At 26.1% G+C, this 19196-nt stretch overlaps 1 protein-coding gene across 1 annotated transcript; it reads left to right on the plus strand.

The window, feature by feature from the left end:
• Positions 1 to 267: 267 nt before the first annotated feature.
• LOC129963654 (biorientation of chromosomes in cell division protein 1-like 1) lies at positions 268 to 18603 on the plus strand. Its single transcript, XM_056078149.1, has 7 exons — positions 268 to 453; positions 6846 to 6970; positions 7755 to 7981; positions 8493 to 10421; positions 12045 to 12097; positions 16019 to 16097; positions 17232 to 18603. The coding sequence occupies exons 1-7, from the start codon at positions 331 to 333 to the stop codon at positions 18014 to 18016; spliced, it is 3321 nt and encodes a 1106-aa protein (XP_055934124.1). The 5' UTR covers positions 268 to 330; the 3' UTR covers positions 18017 to 18603.
• Positions 18604 to 19196: the final 593 nt, after the last annotated feature.

A 19196-nucleotide genomic window follows, 5' to 3' on the forward strand; every position in this document is an offset into this window, starting at 1 on the left:
GATTACTCGTTTGAATAACTAATTTTGCATAGTTCTTGCACGACAATAGTTCAACCGCCTTTTGTAGTATTTGGGTTTTTGAAGCCGCTACTTCTAAATAAAAATTTAATTCTAAATAAAAAACACCGTGTTTTCTATTTATAATTTAATATTAGATTAAATTTTGTTGTCATTTTCTTCGATTAAATTTATATCGATATTTATCATAATTAAATACGATTATGTAAAAAATTTTGTATCGATTTCCAATGTGTGTTGTATTTTTAAAATATCATCTGTTATGTTGTTGGTTGTGGAATAGGACGAGTTTTTTAATCTTGCAAATCAGTCATGGACAAACAACATCTAGTGCCAGGGGATCCTATATTGATTGAAAACATTGTTAATTATTTAAAAGCGAAAGGTATATTTGATGAATTTCGTCACGAATGCCTTGCTGATGTAGATACAAAGGTAAATTTGTAAATAAATTTTAAGATCAAAGCAAATGAATTTATAATGATTCTTTTGATTTTTGATAGGGTTTTATTACTATTACTTCAAGTTTAATGAATCGAATATCTAATGACACTATCATATTACTATCACATTCATCTATGTTAATTATTTTGATACTGAAAAAAAAATATTTGTGACTAAAGTTGAAATTGTTCTAATGCTAGTTTGTAATAGTGGCTAACTATTTCTTGATATCAGCTTTTGTCAATAGATTATTCCTGTTCTTCTTAAGATAAATTTCAGTTTTACGTTGAAGGACAGATTAAATTTTCTGTGCATTGAGAAAATGACTGTCAAATTGGAATGGAATCTTCTATCATGGTTTTGTATTCATCGCTTGGCATTTATTCAGAAATGATATAGTTTAAAATTTTTATTAAATTATGAGATAATGCTTTTTATATAACGGTATTTTGCTTTAACAGTTATAAGATGAGATATCTGAAACTATTCTCATTTTGTTGTAAATTGCTACCTGAATTAAAAATTAAACAAACAAAAAAGCTTGTTGTGCATCTCTTTCCATCATTTTTGTAATTTATTTGTAAGCATTAAAAAAATCATTTGAAATGTACTTTCTTTCATTAAGAAGAGTTAAGGAATAAGAGTGTTAAGGAATACAATTTATATTTCTGTGTGGGAAATAAAGAAAAGTGTTTTTTTTATGGGTTAATATTTAAATACTTATTGACAATTTGTAAAGATCTACTAATCTAAAGAAAATTATTAACTATGGAATCATTATTGCTGTCTATTTAATTAAAGGATTCTGTTAGTCCATCAATAAAATTGATTATTTTATTGTCATTGACATTTTTAAGATCATATTGTTGCTTTTTTTTTCTCTCGGTGTATATTACAGTTATTTGCATTTTCATTAAGTTAATAGAAATATTCTTTGCTCGTAAAACAGAAAATATTCTGTTGGGTTGAGTTAGTTTAGTTATATTAATGTCCCTTTGTAAAGTAACACTAGGGCTATTTTGGGATGGACCTCGTTATTTTTGAACTGTGATCAGATGACGCTTCTGTTGGGTTGAAGCGAACAAACTGTTTTTGTGGAATATCATTGTGTAGATTAATATCTGTTGGATTATGCTCTCTTTTTCCTCATTCCAATTACTCACTTTCTTCCTTATTTCGAGCCTTAAGTTGTAGTTGTATGCTTGTGATACTGAACTGAAAAAGCAATGTGATCTTTTATTCGTCTGTCCTGTATATATATATTTATGTTTGGACATGTACAATAAACATGTTGTCTAAACAAACCATAGCTAGAATCTTAAACAAATGGCTTCAGAGCATAGTTATGTTCATTAAAATTCTTTGTAAAGAAAAAAAAAAAAAAAAAACTGAAATTAAGATGGACAAGATGAATATTCCAGAGGTAAACAAAATTAATTAGTTCATTTTGGTTCTAAAAATTCAAGCAGCTCTAAGCTTTAAGAAGTGGATTGTGTAATATCCACTGTTAAACCAAAAAATATTAGTAAAAAAGATGTAATTGAATAGAATGAGAAAAACTCTGACATTGTTGCATATATTAAGCTATTACTCTTAGATTTATATGGAGTGCGATTCTCAGCTGAAGACAATGGAAAATCTTGTGGAATAAAATCAAAGTAATTTTCACGAGTCTGGTAGAAGACCAAAAAATTGAAGTCAGATATGAACTGAAAAACATTCAGATAAAAAAATTTGAATCGTCAAACCACTATATCACTAGAGCAAGATAGATTGCTACTGTCTCTCTTTTATATTCTGAATGTGGGGAGCTGGGCTTTATGTTGAGAGCTCTCATGCTATGTGGTGTGTGATCTCAAAAGAAAATTTTCCACAATATAGGATCTACTCAAAATACGATGTAATAAATCAATACATGAAGTGTTAGAAATTCTTTGTGAAAAAGAAAATACTTTTAATTCAGTGAAAAATTGCACTGAAGGAACCAATGCAGATATATTTTATTCAAGAAGAAACAAAAGTCCAAGTACATGAACTTTGTTACATTTGTAGATACTCAAATCATGTGGCCAAGGATTGTTTTTACAGAAATAAAAATACAAGAAGTGAGACATTTAATGCAAATAGTAAGAAAAAGACTCATCATCATGTCAATCTATCAATTAAAGAATGAGATTCTGTTTTTACTGCTCTGACACATTATGGAAGATTAAGTGTGGTTCCAGGATAATGAAGCTTTCTGCCATCTGGTTAAAAACAGTATGTGTTTGAACAAAAATAATCCTTGGAATAAAAGACATTAAGAAAATAAAGATTCTAAAATTTTGTGTAAAGGAATTTGGAACATAAATGAAGCAAAGTATTGAGAATATAAAAATCTATAAATTTAATTATTAAAAATGTAAATTAATTTCCTTAACTAAGATATAATTTATTGTCTATTACATGTTCAATGGATAAGGATTGCAAAATTAAATCTGTTAATAGTTGTGTATTGATATTTGATAAAGATAATTAGTTACATACAAAAGCATTTAATAATAATGGTAGATTAGAAATATATTTAGAAGCATTGAATGATTCTGTGTTACTTTTCTGATTCATCTATTGATTTAATTTACTTGGCATAACAAATTATGTTATTTAAATCCTAAGTATGTGCTTTAATTGAAAAAATTATGCTGATAATGATGATATAATTGATTTTAAATATGTTGAGGTAGGTACAAGCTCAAAAGTTTTTGGTTTAGTCATGCTGATCTGTGTGTTCCTATTCAATCTGATTCATTCGGTGGTGCATAATATTTTATAGTTTTAGTGGTAGATGTTTTGGGGATGTATTTCACTTATTTCTTAAAAAGTAAAATTGATATATTTGTTATATTTTCTCAATTTATAATTAAATTTGGAAATTTAACTAGTAAAAGAGTTAAAAAACTAAGAACTGACAAAATTGAATTAAGAAGAAACTAAGAACTGTTTTTGGCTAAGAATTTCTAATTAGCCATTTGCTATTTATATTTTTGATTCAGGAATATTTCATGGGGAGAAAAAAACCTATTCCATACATTAGTGAGAGTTACAGTAAAACTTAAAGAGCAAAACTGTACCTTTCAGGAAAGGGCTAGATCATTGTTGTATGAAAGTGAACTTCTATTAAAATTTTTGCTATTTATTAATTAACATTGGAAGAGCCAAAACTAGTTAAATGTAGCACCAAAATCAAATTGGTATTGCACCCCTACGAGCATGCTTGAATATGCTTCTAACTTATGAGAATAAAATAAACATCTTTTTACACTGCTTATATTAAAAGATGTCAAAATTATTAATGTTAAAGATGGAAAAAAAGATTTCAACATTATCACCAATCCTTTACCTTTACTTACTAATCCTTTACCTTACTAATAAGTACCAAATTTTTGGGCCACAGTTATTAATTGTGGTCCTCGGGTATCTAATATAACCACACATATAAGAAAGAATTGCCCTTGAAAAACGTATCACTCTCGGGAGGAATGTGGTGAGCAAATTATTTTTGTGAAATATCTTTATGCAGATAAATATCTATATGATTACATTCTCTTCTTCCATTACTTACTCTCTTCCTTACTGCAAGCCTTTGAAGGGGTTTGTATTTTTTGGGATCTTTTTTTTATTCATCTTTCCTACATATATATGTATGTGTGCATGTAATAAATGTGTTGTCTATCATTTACTTTCAATTAATTTTTTATATAATTCTCTTAGCAAAATTTCTTTATTATATAATATTTATCATTTTGAGCAAATATTTTTTAAAACACCCTTTTTGCAATGTAGTCTTCAAAACATTTTACTTATATTTTTTTAACTGATTGTAATAATTAATATAAATGTTTAAAATATATCAAAATTAATGTTTAAAACAGAAAAATATGCTTTAATTGGTTGGATGTTTAATAATTAGTTCATCTCTGCTTATTTTATATTACATAATTTAATTTAAAGTTTGATATTCAGTGCTATCTAATATCCTTTATGCTATTATCTAGTAATATATATTGCACTTTATTAAATATGCCTTCATCATCTAGTCATATTTTATTAATAATTGAATATTGAACTTTTTAAGTATTCTGTGAGCATTTTTCAAAGTTTTGCTTGAAATTTTATTTGTGAATTTTCCTTAATTTTCTGTTTTAAATATGTAGTAAATAAATATTTTACAAGAAGCTGACATTATTTTAATCTGCTGTTTTTTAAAGTAATATTAACATCAAAATATGAATTTCTTTGATATTATATACTTGTTATGATTTACTATGTTATATTAAATAATATATTTTTTTATTGTTCTTTTAGAAAATTATATATTTATTTGTTTTATCCTTTAGTAATTATTCATTTTCTTAAAATTATTTGAATGGAATCATAACTGAGTAAATTATGAGCTTATGAATCATGCTAATAAATCCACACACATACCACCTTAATCATATAGCTCAATGATCATTCATACATTTTTATTGAGTTGAGAGCCTTTATAATCCCTTTGAAAAATACTTTTTATAGTTATTGTATTTTTCATATGCCTTCACTCTAAGAAAGTTGAATATAAATATCATAAAAGGTACTGACATTATTCTTTTATGATTTAAAAAAAACAACACAACCTTTATAATAATTGCACTATATACTGTTACAAACCTGTAATTTTGCTTCTCAGCACGAATAGTGTTATCATAAGAAAGACCATTTTACAGTCATCTGTATTGGATTCTGTCGGATTCCGAGCCAGTGATCCCAGAGCTTGGCGACTTTATGGATAATGTCGAGAATTTTGTTGATCCGCCCATTAGGAACCCAGATATGCCTGTTTGGTCTAGAAGATTCTAGCCAGTCTTCCGAGAACTATGAAAAGTCGGCACTCTCAAGTTGTGGTGGGCCACCCGGTCACCAACCAAAAGCAAGCTCCTGATTTGCCCCCTAAGAACAATAGATTAACCACCACCAGACACCGAAAACTTCAAAAATCTAGGGAACCTCACCCTCTCCCACTCCACAGATAGGTAGCCTCTGGATATGTCAAGAGAACTCTCCCCTTCCTCTTCTCTCAGTCTCCAGTGCCTTCTCAGCACCAAGGATAAATAAATGTTCATGTCATCTACCAAAGGCCATGGCCAAATCTTTCTCCAACCTATGCCACTACAGGAGATAGCTTCTAGATGAAGTGGGCTCTCCTTGAACTGCACAAGTCTCAGCTGTGGTGGGCGTCGACGTGAATTATTGCCAGAGTGCCGACTAGTAACGAGTCTTGGAGAGGATAGCGAAGTAACAGTGGAGTACCAACGTTGTGTGGAGTGAGCGCTGAACTGCTGTGTGCCAAATTTTGTTGTCTACTGTGGAAGCAGCGTCGTATCTTTTGTGTAGCAGCCAATTGTGAGAGGTAGTGAAACGGTAGCTAAAGCGAGAAGAGACAGTTAGAATTTCAGCCGTTGGTGAGACCGTAGTACCGAGGTAGGTACTCCGAGGATCTCCTCTCCTGCTGGATTCTGCCTGGCTGCTTCGTGTGTTGTGGACGATTACTACTTGTGGGCTACTGTATGCTGTAGCGTGCTGTCCTGTGTTCGTCTCGTCTGTAAATATTTGTCGTCTGTGTATTCGTCTTCTTTGTGTTCGTCTCTTCTTGTAAATAAATATCGTTGTGTTCTACTGAGGCTTGCTGATTGTGTTCTCACACCATACACTCACTATCAAAAGAATCCAACGGATACTTGTACTTTTTGACTTATACTTTTTGAGTTACATAGCTGTTTTAATTGAAATTGGAAAGTTTTAAAGAGCCTGAAGAATTTTAATATCTGTATAGTGTTAAATTATATTTTCTGTGATATAAAAAAAAACACTGCTAATATTAATTGCAAAAGGTCAATTAAATAAGATATTTGATTATTCATAAGAATGTGAGAAATATAATGATGATAATATTTATATATAGAATCAATTTTTATTAGTCTAAAGTCTTAAAAATTATTAATACACTATTTTTAAATAAATTTTAATTATGTACATTTTTTCTCTTCAGAAAATAATAAACAAAGCATATTTTAGAATTTTTTTTATTTATAAGTGATACAATTTATAATTATAGCTTTTAGAAACTAATTTAAAAACAAAACAAAAAAACATAACTCAAAATTTGTATAAATTATTTAAGGGAATTTAATATTTTTATATGGCAGTAGTAGGCTAGCTACTAAAACAAGGAAATAAAAATTCATAAATTTATTATATATTTTTATGACTTATGATAATTTTCTATAATTACTTGTTATTTTATTAAGTGAAATTGAAAATGTTCATTCTTATTACTACTAAGTTCTTGTATTTTTGAATTTCAGTCATCATGTCAAAACTTGAGTCAGAGGGTGGATGGATACACCACTAAATTTCTTTCTGGCGAGAAATGGCATCCAGATCTAAACAAAAATGAATTAAGGAATAAATTGCGTCGGCATATTGATGAGTAAGATCAGTTTAATTTGCATAAATTTAATTTTCTATATTCAAAATATTTTACTGTCTGTTTAGAAAGTTTTTTTATTTTTATTTATTTATTTTTTTAATTCTAGGCAATTGATAAATTATTAGTTAATCCTCTGTCAGTCCTTTTATAGTACATCTATTTTTAAGTTTAATTATAGAAACTGATGAGAAATTGTTAATATTTTCTTAATTGTTTTGAAATTTTTTTCTTAATTTTTTTTTCCTGTACTTCTAGAAATATATATTATGTTTTATTTATCATATATGAATACTTTATATGTTTATTTTGTATATGTTTGTTATTCCTCAAAATTTAAGATAATTTATAATTTTTTAGATATTAATATTTCTCAGTTCAAGAAGTTTATTTTTTTTCTTTAAATACTATATGAATGGATTATCTTGAAAATTTTTAATTAATACAATATCGAATTAATGCATTATATTCACATTATTATAAATCAATATAAATCTTAACATGCTTTTTTTTTGTAAAATAACCTTAATAAATATGTAATTTATAAGTTTTTTTCTCATTATATTTTAAAAGTTTTTTTTTTATGTAAAGAAATGAATTCCCACATTTCTATTTGGAAGGAGTTTGTCTTGATCTGTAAAAAATGTTTTAAACAACCCCATATTTTTAAATGACTTAGTAATTTAAAAAAGTACTTAATTATTAATTTAAAAATAATTTTCTGTGTCTTGTAAGATTTTTTGAGATTTAGTTTATTTGAGATTTAAAGAAGTATTTGAATTTTCAGATCTGGAATGTTAGCTGGTGGAGCAGATCATGTTGTGGAACAAGTGATTAACCCCAAAATTAATCAGTTATTTCTGCCAAGAATCATTGAAGTTGTTCATCAATATTTAAACGAAGAAAATGAAAAACTAAATAAAAGGAAAGAAAATTCTAATGATAATATAAGTTTTGAAAAACTATCAGCAGAAAATACTGACGGAACAAACAAAACCAAAAGCACAAAGCTTGGTGAGAGTCTTTTTATATTTTTATATGCTAACTCTGGGTTTTAGTATTATTTTGTCCAAAAATTTATTTATGCCTCTATTTTTGTTGTAAAATTTATAGATTTAATACTTTTAAAGGTGTGTAAATTACTACTCTTATTGAGTTTTAGTTCATTTTTTTTAATTTCCTGGTTTTGTAGGCGGAGGCTATTCAAATATTTATTATTTTTAAAAGTATTTAAGAACTTTTGACTATTTTTTTACCTAATAAAAAACATGAATTTGTCTTAGTTTTGTAGGGGGGAAAAGGCCTTAAAGTTTCTGATATGTTTTGCAATAATTGTGAAAGAGATTATTTATTATAATTTCTGTGTGGAATTTGTTATTTGCAAAATTTATTTGGTAGATTTAATATTTATTCTAAGTGCTAAAAAATGCAGAACTAATACAATTCTGAAATTTTAAATCTTGCAAGAGTACCGAGTTTTTTAAAAAAAAGTTTTTAAATAGTATTTGTTTTTCTTACTTTACAGATCCAGTTGCAGACATACTCTCTTTTAGCTATTCAAAACCTAAATCTAATCCACCACAAAATGTTCAGACAAAAGTCTTAGATTCAACAAAAGCAGAAAGAAAAAAAGATGAAAATGTACAACAAATAAAACTGTCTGATGCATTACCTAAAACAGAAAAGAAAAAAGAAGAATTGATCAATCCTATTAAAGTTTCTGAGGTCATTTCAAAGGCAAAGAAAGAAGATGCCATTTCAGATATAATACAAAACATAGAAAAAGATAAGGAAGAAATCATTTCCATTAAAACAGAATCTGTTGAACCTGTTAATGAATTATCATCCCCAATATCTGGATCACAAATAAAACTTCAAAGTGATTCTAAGGAGATAATTAAAATTAAAAAAGATATTAAAACTGAAGATTTGGAAGTTCCTTCTGATATAATGAAGAAGACACAAAAAGAGGATATAAAGATTGAGAAAAAGAAAAGTGAATTGGAGAAAAGGAAGGAAGATTCAGAAAAGAGGAAAGATGATTTTAAACCAAATAATGATTCAAGTTCTCATTCTGAAGAAGGCAGTCAAAATAAAGTAGTGCCATCTGCACCAAAATGTAGTAATGTTTTAAAAACCAAATCTGAAGCGGAGAAAAATAAAAAAGTCAAACTTCATAACTCTTCCAAAACTTTAGGCGAGTCTCAAAAGGCCAAATCAAAGGATTCTGATAAATTTTCAGGTAAATCATCTGACAAACATAAGACATTCTCAAAAGTATCAAAAGATCATCCATCTCCACTCAAAAATAGCATAACTTCAAAATCGTCCAAAAGTGACAAAACAGAAGACAGTAATAAAAATAAATCTAAAGATGGTCACTCAAAGTCTTCTGATAATTCTGTGTCAAAGCCTTCTTCTTCTAAATCATCTATTAAGAAAGAAAGTAGTTCTATGAAATTGAAACCTTCTGAGAAAACAAAAACATCCAAATCTTTAGACTTGAAATCTAAAATTAAAATTCAGAATGAATCATCTGAGAAGACTAGTAAGAATAACCTTCATTATTCTTCATATGATTCATCACAGGGTAGTGACCAGGATAAAAGCTTCACTCCAAGTTCTCATCATAAGGAAAAACATAAGCATTTTAGTAAACATCACAAGAAAGAAAGTGACAATAAAAAATCAAGTGAGAAAGTAGAGAAAACTCCTGACAAAAAACGATTCCAGTCAGATTCTGATTCAGGTACTCCAATAAAACATAAGTATATGAAGCATGTTTCTGAAAAAGAAAAGAAGAAATCCATGAGTATTCAGGAATCTGCAAAAATTAGTTCTCGATCAAATAGCTTTGGTTCAACATCCTCGGTGAGTGATTCTCCATCTTCTTCCAAAGAAACATCAGTTAGTACTTCTGAAGAAACCAGTGACAACTCTTTAAAATCCTCTGAAGTAAAGAAGAAGCAAGGAAATAAAGATAATGAACGTTGCAAACGAACTGAAGACTTCTCACCCCCTCCACCCCCTCCTCCTTCTTCTGGCATCTCAGCTCCATCATCTGCTGAAGTTTCATCTATGGATGAAACTCAGTCATCCCAAGAAAGTGAATCAGACAGCAAACTCAGTGAAGATGAATCGAGTAGTGAGTCAGATGTGGAGAACTTGTATAGCTCCAACTCTTTAAAGAATTCTAATTTACAAAGCAGACTGAAAACTCCTGAAATTTTGAATGATGTTTATGATGTATTTCTGTATTCATCTTCATCATCTGAATTTGAGGGATATTCTTCAACTGCTGAAAAAGACCAAACTAGTATAAAACAAATAGATGATATTGACGTGAGTTCAGTTCATACTAGTGATTTATCATCATTTGATGATCTTCTTAGTGAATCTGAATATTCAGATATTGATGAAGACAGACCTGCTAGGAGGTTAACTATTAAAGAAGGTAATTTTATTTTGCTTGAAACATAAGACTATGTTGAATTTGATCAAACTTAAAATGCATGGAAACTCAGCTGGTGGGCATTATTATTTTTTTTTTTTTGTAAGAAAATGTTTCCCTTTGTTCCTCTATTCTGTTTGAACATATAGTAGTAAATTACAGTTGCAGAGGTGTTGAATTTAAATTCTTATTTATTGTCCGGAAATAAAAATCTTTTGTGAAAGTGGTTTTTTTAAAATCCAAATAGTTCATTAATCAATCATTCATTGAACTATCATAAATGGAATCTAATATATATATATATATATATATATATATATATATATATATATATATATATATATATATATATATATATAGATTTAAATGAATAACAGTTTGTAGGAGTCAAAATTCCAAAATTTCTTTTTTTTTTTGTTAGTCTAAAAATTTTTTTTTATTGAAATTCATCTCACTCTCATTTGTTCAGTATCAACATTTGGCATTTAGATATACTTCTACAATTTTTGAATACATGATATTACTTTTGTCTTTTGTGAATTTTAAAATTCTGATAATTGTGCATTTTCTGCATATAAATTTTTTTTTCTGTGTTTGTTATCCAAATTATTCACAATTAACTGCTCAGTTACTAACCACCTACTATATTAAGATTGAAACTTTATGAATAGCAACCTGTAGAAATTTAAAATCAGAACACTTAAGATGACCAAAATTTTTTGTTATATTTTTTTCATGTATTTTTTAAGCAGTTGCATTTTAAAATTTTGTTGTATAAATTATTTTTTTCTGAATATTGCAGAATTTGTATTTTTTAGTACATTTATTGTGTGGTAGATATTTAAATGCTATCAAATAAATTAAAGAGTTAAGAAAAATTCCTGCTGTTTGGAAGGTTAACTAACCAAGTGACAGAATTAATTTTTCTTATTTTTTTTTCAAGTTTAATTCAAGAATTCTTAATTCATATTGAGTGGCATTTTAAGATTTCTTAAGATTCTCTTAAGATTTCAGAATTCTTTTACATACCTCAAAGCATATGGGTTGTTTGTCCAAAATAAGTGTCTGTTTGGTGCTTGAAAAAATACAGAAAAGGTGAAAGTTCTATTTGTCCTGATATTCTCAATCCATTTCATTTTCAAGTCTAGTTTTTTTATTCATTGAATTAATAGCTTTCTTTTCAGTATAATGTTTGCTCCATTTGTAAAATTAATTAGAAAAAGATACTCAATCTATATATATATCTCATTAAAAAAGTCTTCATTGCTAAAATACACAAAAAGTTAATCTTATCGGTATTTTTAATAATTTTCTACAGCAGTCATTACCTGGTGCAAATGACACCAAGAAATACTACTTACCATTAAAATAGTATTCATAATAATGTGTGCTAGTGTGCTTAATATAGAAAAATGATATATTTGACTTGCATTTTGGTTTGTGTTGTGCTGAAAAAATTTGCTTGCTTTTTTTTAATTAATATGCTATTATGTTATCTAAATTAACCTTCATTTCTTATTCATATTTTTTCTTTTAAGGTTATGTTTAATTATAGTTGTATGAAAATTCATTGCATATTTTTTCAATAAAAATATTTTTGTTTATTCTATTCTTTAAAATTTGCAGCTGAAAAACTTTTGGAAGAAAAGGCTAGACAAAGACGCCTTGAAAGATCAAAGGTAAATTAGGTTGCCATTAAATGTGTGTAACCCGAAGAAGCATCTTTTGTTGCAATCCTTGCATGCATTTCTATTTAAGTTTGCTTGGCATTACTTTTATAGAAGACACTTTCTCATGTTTTCTCCTTTACTGTTTTAAAAAACAAGATTTTTATGTGTTCTGAACTATTTTCAATGTTTATTATTGAATAAACTTTTTATGGAATAAATTTAAAATTTTAAATATGTCAAAAATTGCATTATTTTTTTTCTCTACCCTACACAAACCTTTTCAACAAAATGCATTTGCCATGCTTAAGCTTTGCTTCACAAAAACACTTGCTTCATTTTTCAATGTGCACATCATGCTTGCTATTTTTTTTATATGCAGTTTCAATAAAGAAAGTGTGCATCTATAAAAATAACCTATTCAGATGTTATTTCTGTGTGCTCTTATTGCATGATTGTTTAAATTTGTATTTTTTTCTGCATATTTATATAAGTCCACAGGAATCAAAATAATTTTATTTTCTGAAGATTATTTATGAATTAATGTATGTTTATGTTTTTCTTCCCACTACTCTGAAGATAATTTACATGAAATTTGATGGCAGTTGCTAAAAAAATATTATTTTCTGTATAAAATAAAGAAAGAGAGGGAAATATTTTTGGAATAACTGTTGTTTCACGTACTTGAAATCATCAGAATATTATATGCTTTAAAAGTAATATGAAATTTGGGTATAAATTTAATTTATCACAATATTTGTTTGATTAGTTTCCTAATATTTATAAAGTGCTGTTGTAGTATACTTTCCATCTAATTAAAACAATTTTGTTATAGAAAATGCACCAGCATTAAAAATTTTTTTTTGATAGCATATTATTATAGTTATTTTTTTATTGTATTTAGTGAAAAACTATTTCAATTTTTGATGAATTATTTCAAATTTCTATTCTTTCTTTCAAGAGAATTTTTTATTGTATTCATTTCAAATTTATTTATTTACATAAGGTTTTAATCTCATATGAAGGATTGGGAATGAATTTATACTGTATTTTAATTGAAATTTATTTGGAGCTTCCTTTTTATAAAAATATCTAGTATAAGATTAGAAATAAACTTAAAAAAATTTTGAACTTTAAATAGCTTGAATCAACAAAAGGAGATACTAGGATGATAATAATCAGGACATCAGGTGGAAGTTGTTTCCCTTTTAATAAGATTGTAGTTAAGTCTACTATGCATTTTGTGGCATTGAGAAATTTTACAGTATTATAAGTGTTGTTTAAACAAAATATGAAAAAAAAGAAGACTTTGTTAAAATATTGTGTTTAGTGAAATATGCCAAAGCATTTAAATATAATTACTTTTATGAAGAAAAAAATCACTATAACTGAAAAGTATAGTAAATTAAAATAAAGTTTTTAATTTTTTTAAAGATAATCATTTTAACTGTCTATCCTTTATTTTAATTCACAGCTTAACAAGCAAAACTATGTGTCTCAATTTTCTTAATTTTATAAGAAGGGTTGAATTTTTTTGCAACTAATAATGAATAAGATTCTTTTTTTTCAAATCTGGTATGAACATAAAGTACTAGTATAAAGGAAAATATTTTTTTTATTGACTATGAAAAAAAATTATTTTTTTTATCTTCTATATTAAAGAAAACTGGGATAGTTTCTTTTGATTGTTTAACTCTAGTTTATTCATTTTAATGATTATAATAACATTAATCTTAAAGTATTTGTTGCAATACTCTAAAATTTGCTCCTTTGGTTCCACAATTTTTTTTAATAATAGTATTTCATCTTTTATTATCTCATTTTTTAATATTCTGTATGTAATATTTATAAAAGTTTTAATAATTAATTAAATAATTTTGGTTTATGTATATAGAATTTATATTAATAATAATAGGCCACCTTTTGTAGAATTTTATTTATATCAATATAGCAAATATTTACATTGCTTTAATACATTTTGATATTCATACTATATCATATTCATTTTTATTTACTCATTTATTAGGTAATAGTTCGCAGATGGTTTTAAAATGTAAATTACTTTTATATTTGAGCTTTGTAATTAGTTGAAGTTCTGGGAAGTAAAATATAGAATTTAATATCAAAAGGTTTTGTATTTCATTATGCCTGCCACATGTAAAAAAATAATATAACATAAAATTAATAATTTAGTAAAATAAAATTTACTGTCCTGACATTTTTTAGAAAATCTTTCACTGTACTTTATAGGCAATGTTTTATTTTATTTAAAAGTATGAACAATTTTTCGAAGACAAATTAAAAATTAAATTGTATTTGTTTTGAAATTATATGTGCAATGCATCCTGCATTAGTTTAAATCCAGTCATACATTGTTATAGATGGGTTTGATCAAACTTTGTAAGAGAGGTAAATGAAATGCTTGTATTGTGAGTAAATTATACATATAATATTTGTGATACATTAGGAAAAGTTTTTCTTTGTTAAATATTGGTCTTAAAAAGCTCTGCATTTAAAGATTACTACATATGGAGTTACTATCAAGATGAAAATTTTGCATTTGGCATAATTCAGATATAAATCAGTGATATAAAATTTTTTTATGCATCTTTAATATAAATGCATTTTGAAGCGTGATATTCATTTAATTTCTTTTTACTGCATTTATTTTGAAGTTCATACTTATATCATTCCAGTAGAAGTTCAACAAATAAAAACTACATTGACTGGTTGTTTTTGTTAAATTCAAATTTAAGAAAATTAAATAACATTTCAAGTTATAGTTTTAATATTTTTAGCATTAGGTATTATTAAAAATATTAAAACAATAATTGTTACATGGTGTTCATATTTTTGTTTAACAATATAACAATATATGCAAAAATGATAGCACATAATCATTCATTATTGTCAGAAAAATAAATAAAATCCTAATGGGCATATTATGCAGAAACATGCTTGTAGATTTTGCAGATTTCTACATTCTTTATAGTTTATTATTTTTACAATTAATGTTTCAATAAAGTCATTGTAACAAAGATATGAAATCCAAGATATTTTTTTAAGAATTTCGACAATTTTTAAATTATCTAGATATTTTAAAAAATGACTAATAAATAATACAATTCAAATAAAATATTTTAAGAAATGACAAATAATGAAATATTAATGACAAATAATGCAACTAATAAAATATTACAAATTAACTCTAGCACTTGATTTGTAATATTTGGTAAATACCGCCTCCATGAAATGCTATAAGTATTACTAAAATGTTAGTAATATTTGATTTGTCATTGTCAACCAATAATTTATAATTGATATGGATACAATGGAAAATTAATTTGGAAATTCTTTAACTACAAGTTTTTATATTCCATATTATGGGAATATCTTAAAATAAATTCATTCTAGTATTTGTTTTTTACTTAAAATAAAGGGGAAACTACTTTTATTTTAAAGTATTCCATCAACAACTTTTAGGTTTTGATAAAACATTTAGAAATGAAGGTACTTTTTATATGCAATTTGAGATATGCTATGTCAATTACATATTGATGAAACTTGTGCATCAGTGTTTTTAAAAAACTTGGTTTAAATAATATCTATCTTATCTTATTTAAAATTTGGGCATTAAATCTTTTATTTCTTAATTGTTTATCAAATTGTAAACAATTTTTTTTCAGATTTTTGTGCAAAAAATAATACATATGCACATATATCTACCTATTTCTGTTTATAGTTTCAACTAATTTCTTTGCTTTTTTTAAACAAGATTAATTATAAAAGATATATTAGACAGAGAAATATATTGGATTTTAAATATTTATACATTACTGATGTTGTATTTTAGTGTGGTTTTTATAATAGTATTGTTCTTATATTTTGAATGAAAAAAATATGTTTGTAATAAAAATTAATTATATTTTACAGAACGTGAGGACTTTAGGAGGTTCTTTGGATGATAAAAAGTCAAATACCAGCCCACAAGCCTTTCCTTCTTCGTTACTTTGTAAGCACATTTTCAAATTTCCATTTATTTACATATTTTATACATAATTCTTATACAATATATTTTATACAGGATATTCATATATTTATAAAATTAAGAGTGATTTTTATTTAAACACCAATGCAGTAATTCAATTCAGAAAAGAAAAGGTGGAGGGGGAAGGAAACTGCAGTATAACAGTTTACTGTATAAACTTGTATAACAGTTTACTGTAATTATATACAGGGCATGTATTCTAATTGTTGCCTAACAGCCAGATTTTAAAATATTAGAGATAGACATATACTTTTAGTTAGAAAAATACTCTACATGATGTAATGAATTATATTTTATGCTAATATTATATATATTGAGTTAATAAATATACTTTTGGAAAGATTATGAAGTATCTTATATATCTTTCTCCATTGTAAAACCTTTTTGTATTCTTCAAGCTTAACAAATTCAGTGGTAATTTTTTGTTACTATGAAAGTAATGTACAAGCATTTTTCTGCTTTCTTAGCATTAATTGATGGTTGTTAATAAACCAACTGCTGAGGAAGAAAAGGTCTATTTAATACTTTAACTCAGTTGGATAAACTTTTTTTAGTGTATCAGTGTAATAATAAAGAAGAATAATCTCTTTTAGAAGATTCTTAGAAGGTTTTTCCATATTACTCTATTGTAATCAGAATATCAGTTTACTCTCATTAGATAATTTCTGAAGCAGTAAAGTATGTACAATGTGTTGTTAGATTTTTATTCAATTGCTCATTTAAAAGAAATACCCAATGTAAAAAAAGTTTTTAAATTAACTTTCTATTTTGAAATATTAAAAAAAAAAAAAATTGCTTTTATATGTTATATATAATTGGAATTTCAAAACTGTATGAAAATCTATCAAGTTATTTGATAACAGAATTATATAAATAGATTAGAATGATGAGCTGCATTGCATGAAACATGATCGAATAAAAAGCTTATATTGTTGTTTATTCGAATTTGAGAATTTCTTAGGTACGAAAATGTAAAATGAAGATAATCATACATAACTGTTTATAAATTTCATTTCATCAATACATAGTGCTAAAATATATTCTAATATATCCATATTTGAGATTTCATTGAAAATTAAAAGTCATTCTTTTTTTAAGTTGAAGATGAATTATCTCCTGTTCCTGAACCAAAAAGAGAATCCAGAAGGGAACGCAAATTGAATCCAAAATATGCTTCTAGTGAATATGCATCTATATTTAATTCAAAGAAAACTTCCTTTATTACCAAGCACATGAATCCAAATGAAGATAAATCAGAAAATGTTTCACCTACTGTAAGTGAAACCGGCATTCAATGTCAGAAAGACATATCACCATCGAAAAGAAGAATTTCCATGGGTAATTTAGAAGCAAATCAGCTTTCTGCTTCTGCAACTCTTCAAACCTTTGAATTCTCTGACAAAGCTAAGAGAAAATTATCCTTCGAATCAGCAGAGGATAATTCATGGACTACTGAAACCAAAACTTACTTGAATTCTCATGAGAGAAATCACAATATGATATTGGAGGATATTGAATCTCATGGCTCTATAGCATTGAAAATAAAGAAATCATTGGTTAAAAATGACAACGAAATCAATAAAGAGCCGCGTCCTCAAGGCCTTAAAAGAAAATTTGATAGGATTGAAAAAGATGATGCTAAGAAACTTTGTCGCCGAAACTCTGATAATTCGAGTAGTTCAGAAAGTGTGCCAAATGAGAATAATCCTTTTAATGTTAAAAAAAATAATCCATCTTCTGTTTTTAATATGGAACTTAAGAATAATGATTTCTTTCATAAACAGAAACTGAGCAATAATGGAGTTGTTTTGAAAATGGAACATGTTAAGAAGAAGTCACATCCTAAACCAAATCATGTGATTGAAAAGCAAAATACCGATTAAACTTTTATTTTATATATTATATTCATATTGAATTTTTGAAATATTTTTGATTTCATAATGTTGTATTTCAAATATCAATTTGTACAGTAAATTATATGTATATGAAATGAATTCTTATAATTTGTAGAAATTTTAAAATTATGTAGATGTAAATTTTTTTTATATATATTTATTTTTTCAAACTAATTTATGTAATCATTTCTGTTAACTTCTGAAGTTTCTGATCACAATGTGTCTTGAAATGGAAATTTTTTTTTATCGGATTTATATGTAGTGTTATATTATAATTTTTTTCATGTTTAAGGGAGTTAAGAAATTTGGAATTGTTAAAAGAAATATAAATTTTGATCATAAAGTTTAATTTTCTAGTTATCAAATAATTGTATTTTGATTCTGTCCTCAAATCCTCACCTTCTGAAAAAGAAGCCCATTAATTATTTTCATATTATTTCATTAAAATAAACTATTTTAAAAATCGGTCAGTAGAATCATGAAATAGATTTTTATATATCAGAATTAAAAATTATGCTAATTAGACTGATGGCATGCTTTTTATTTCTTACTTCTATTGTAATTAAAAAAATTAATAAAACATACAACTTTTTTTAAAAAATTACTATGTAAAGTTTCTACTATTACTGATAATTTTTTATTTTAAATGCTAAGATTAACTAATGATCATCCATGCAATTGAAAATTATTTTTATATGAGAAACTTTTCTAAATAGTTAATATTTATGCTGTGCATAACTACTTCTTATATGTGCTAATAATGTTGATAATAATCTGAATTTCTTGAAATTATTCATTAAAAAATATATTTTGAACTATAATTAAGGAATCTTTGTTTCCTGAATTTAATATTTCTAAATTTAAGTAGTGCCTTACATTTTCTTATAGTACTTAAGCATGTAATTACTTTGTTTTGAATTTGTTCAATTTTTTAAATATCATTTATCATTCTGTTTGCTTATAAGTATTTTTGAGAGTAATTACATTTTTAAAAAACCTGGTTTGAATTTCTTTTTCTTTTCATCATTTTGTGATGATCAAATTTTGAAAGTGGCTTACATATATAGGAATTTAGAATTTATTCCACCTATAAACTGAATTTTTTATTGTACTTGTAAATATTCAATTTAAACATTTAGATATTTGCAGTATTTTGCTAGTGCATTAG

Source organism: Argiope bruennichi, chromosome 3, assembly GCF_947563725.1.
Source record: "Argiope bruennichi chromosome 3, qqArgBrue1.1, whole genome shotgun sequence".
NCBI lineage: Eukaryota > Metazoa > Arthropoda > Arachnida > Araneae > Araneidae > Argiope > Argiope bruennichi.

Bases quoted from the DNA above. Each gene is read 5' to 3' on its own strand.
- LOC129963654 (XM_056078149.1), top strand. From the start codon at position 331: ATGGACAAACAACATCTAGTGCCAGGGGATCCTATATTGATTGAAAAC. The intron at 6,971-7,754 runs GTAAGATCAGTT...TTGAATTTTCAG, and splicing joins TTGCGTCGGCATATTGATGA to ATCTGGAATGTTAGCTGGTG. The intron at 16,098-17,231 runs GTAAGCACATTT...TCTTTTTTTAAG, and splicing joins CTTTCCTTCTTCGTTACTTT to TTGAAGATGAATTATCTCCT.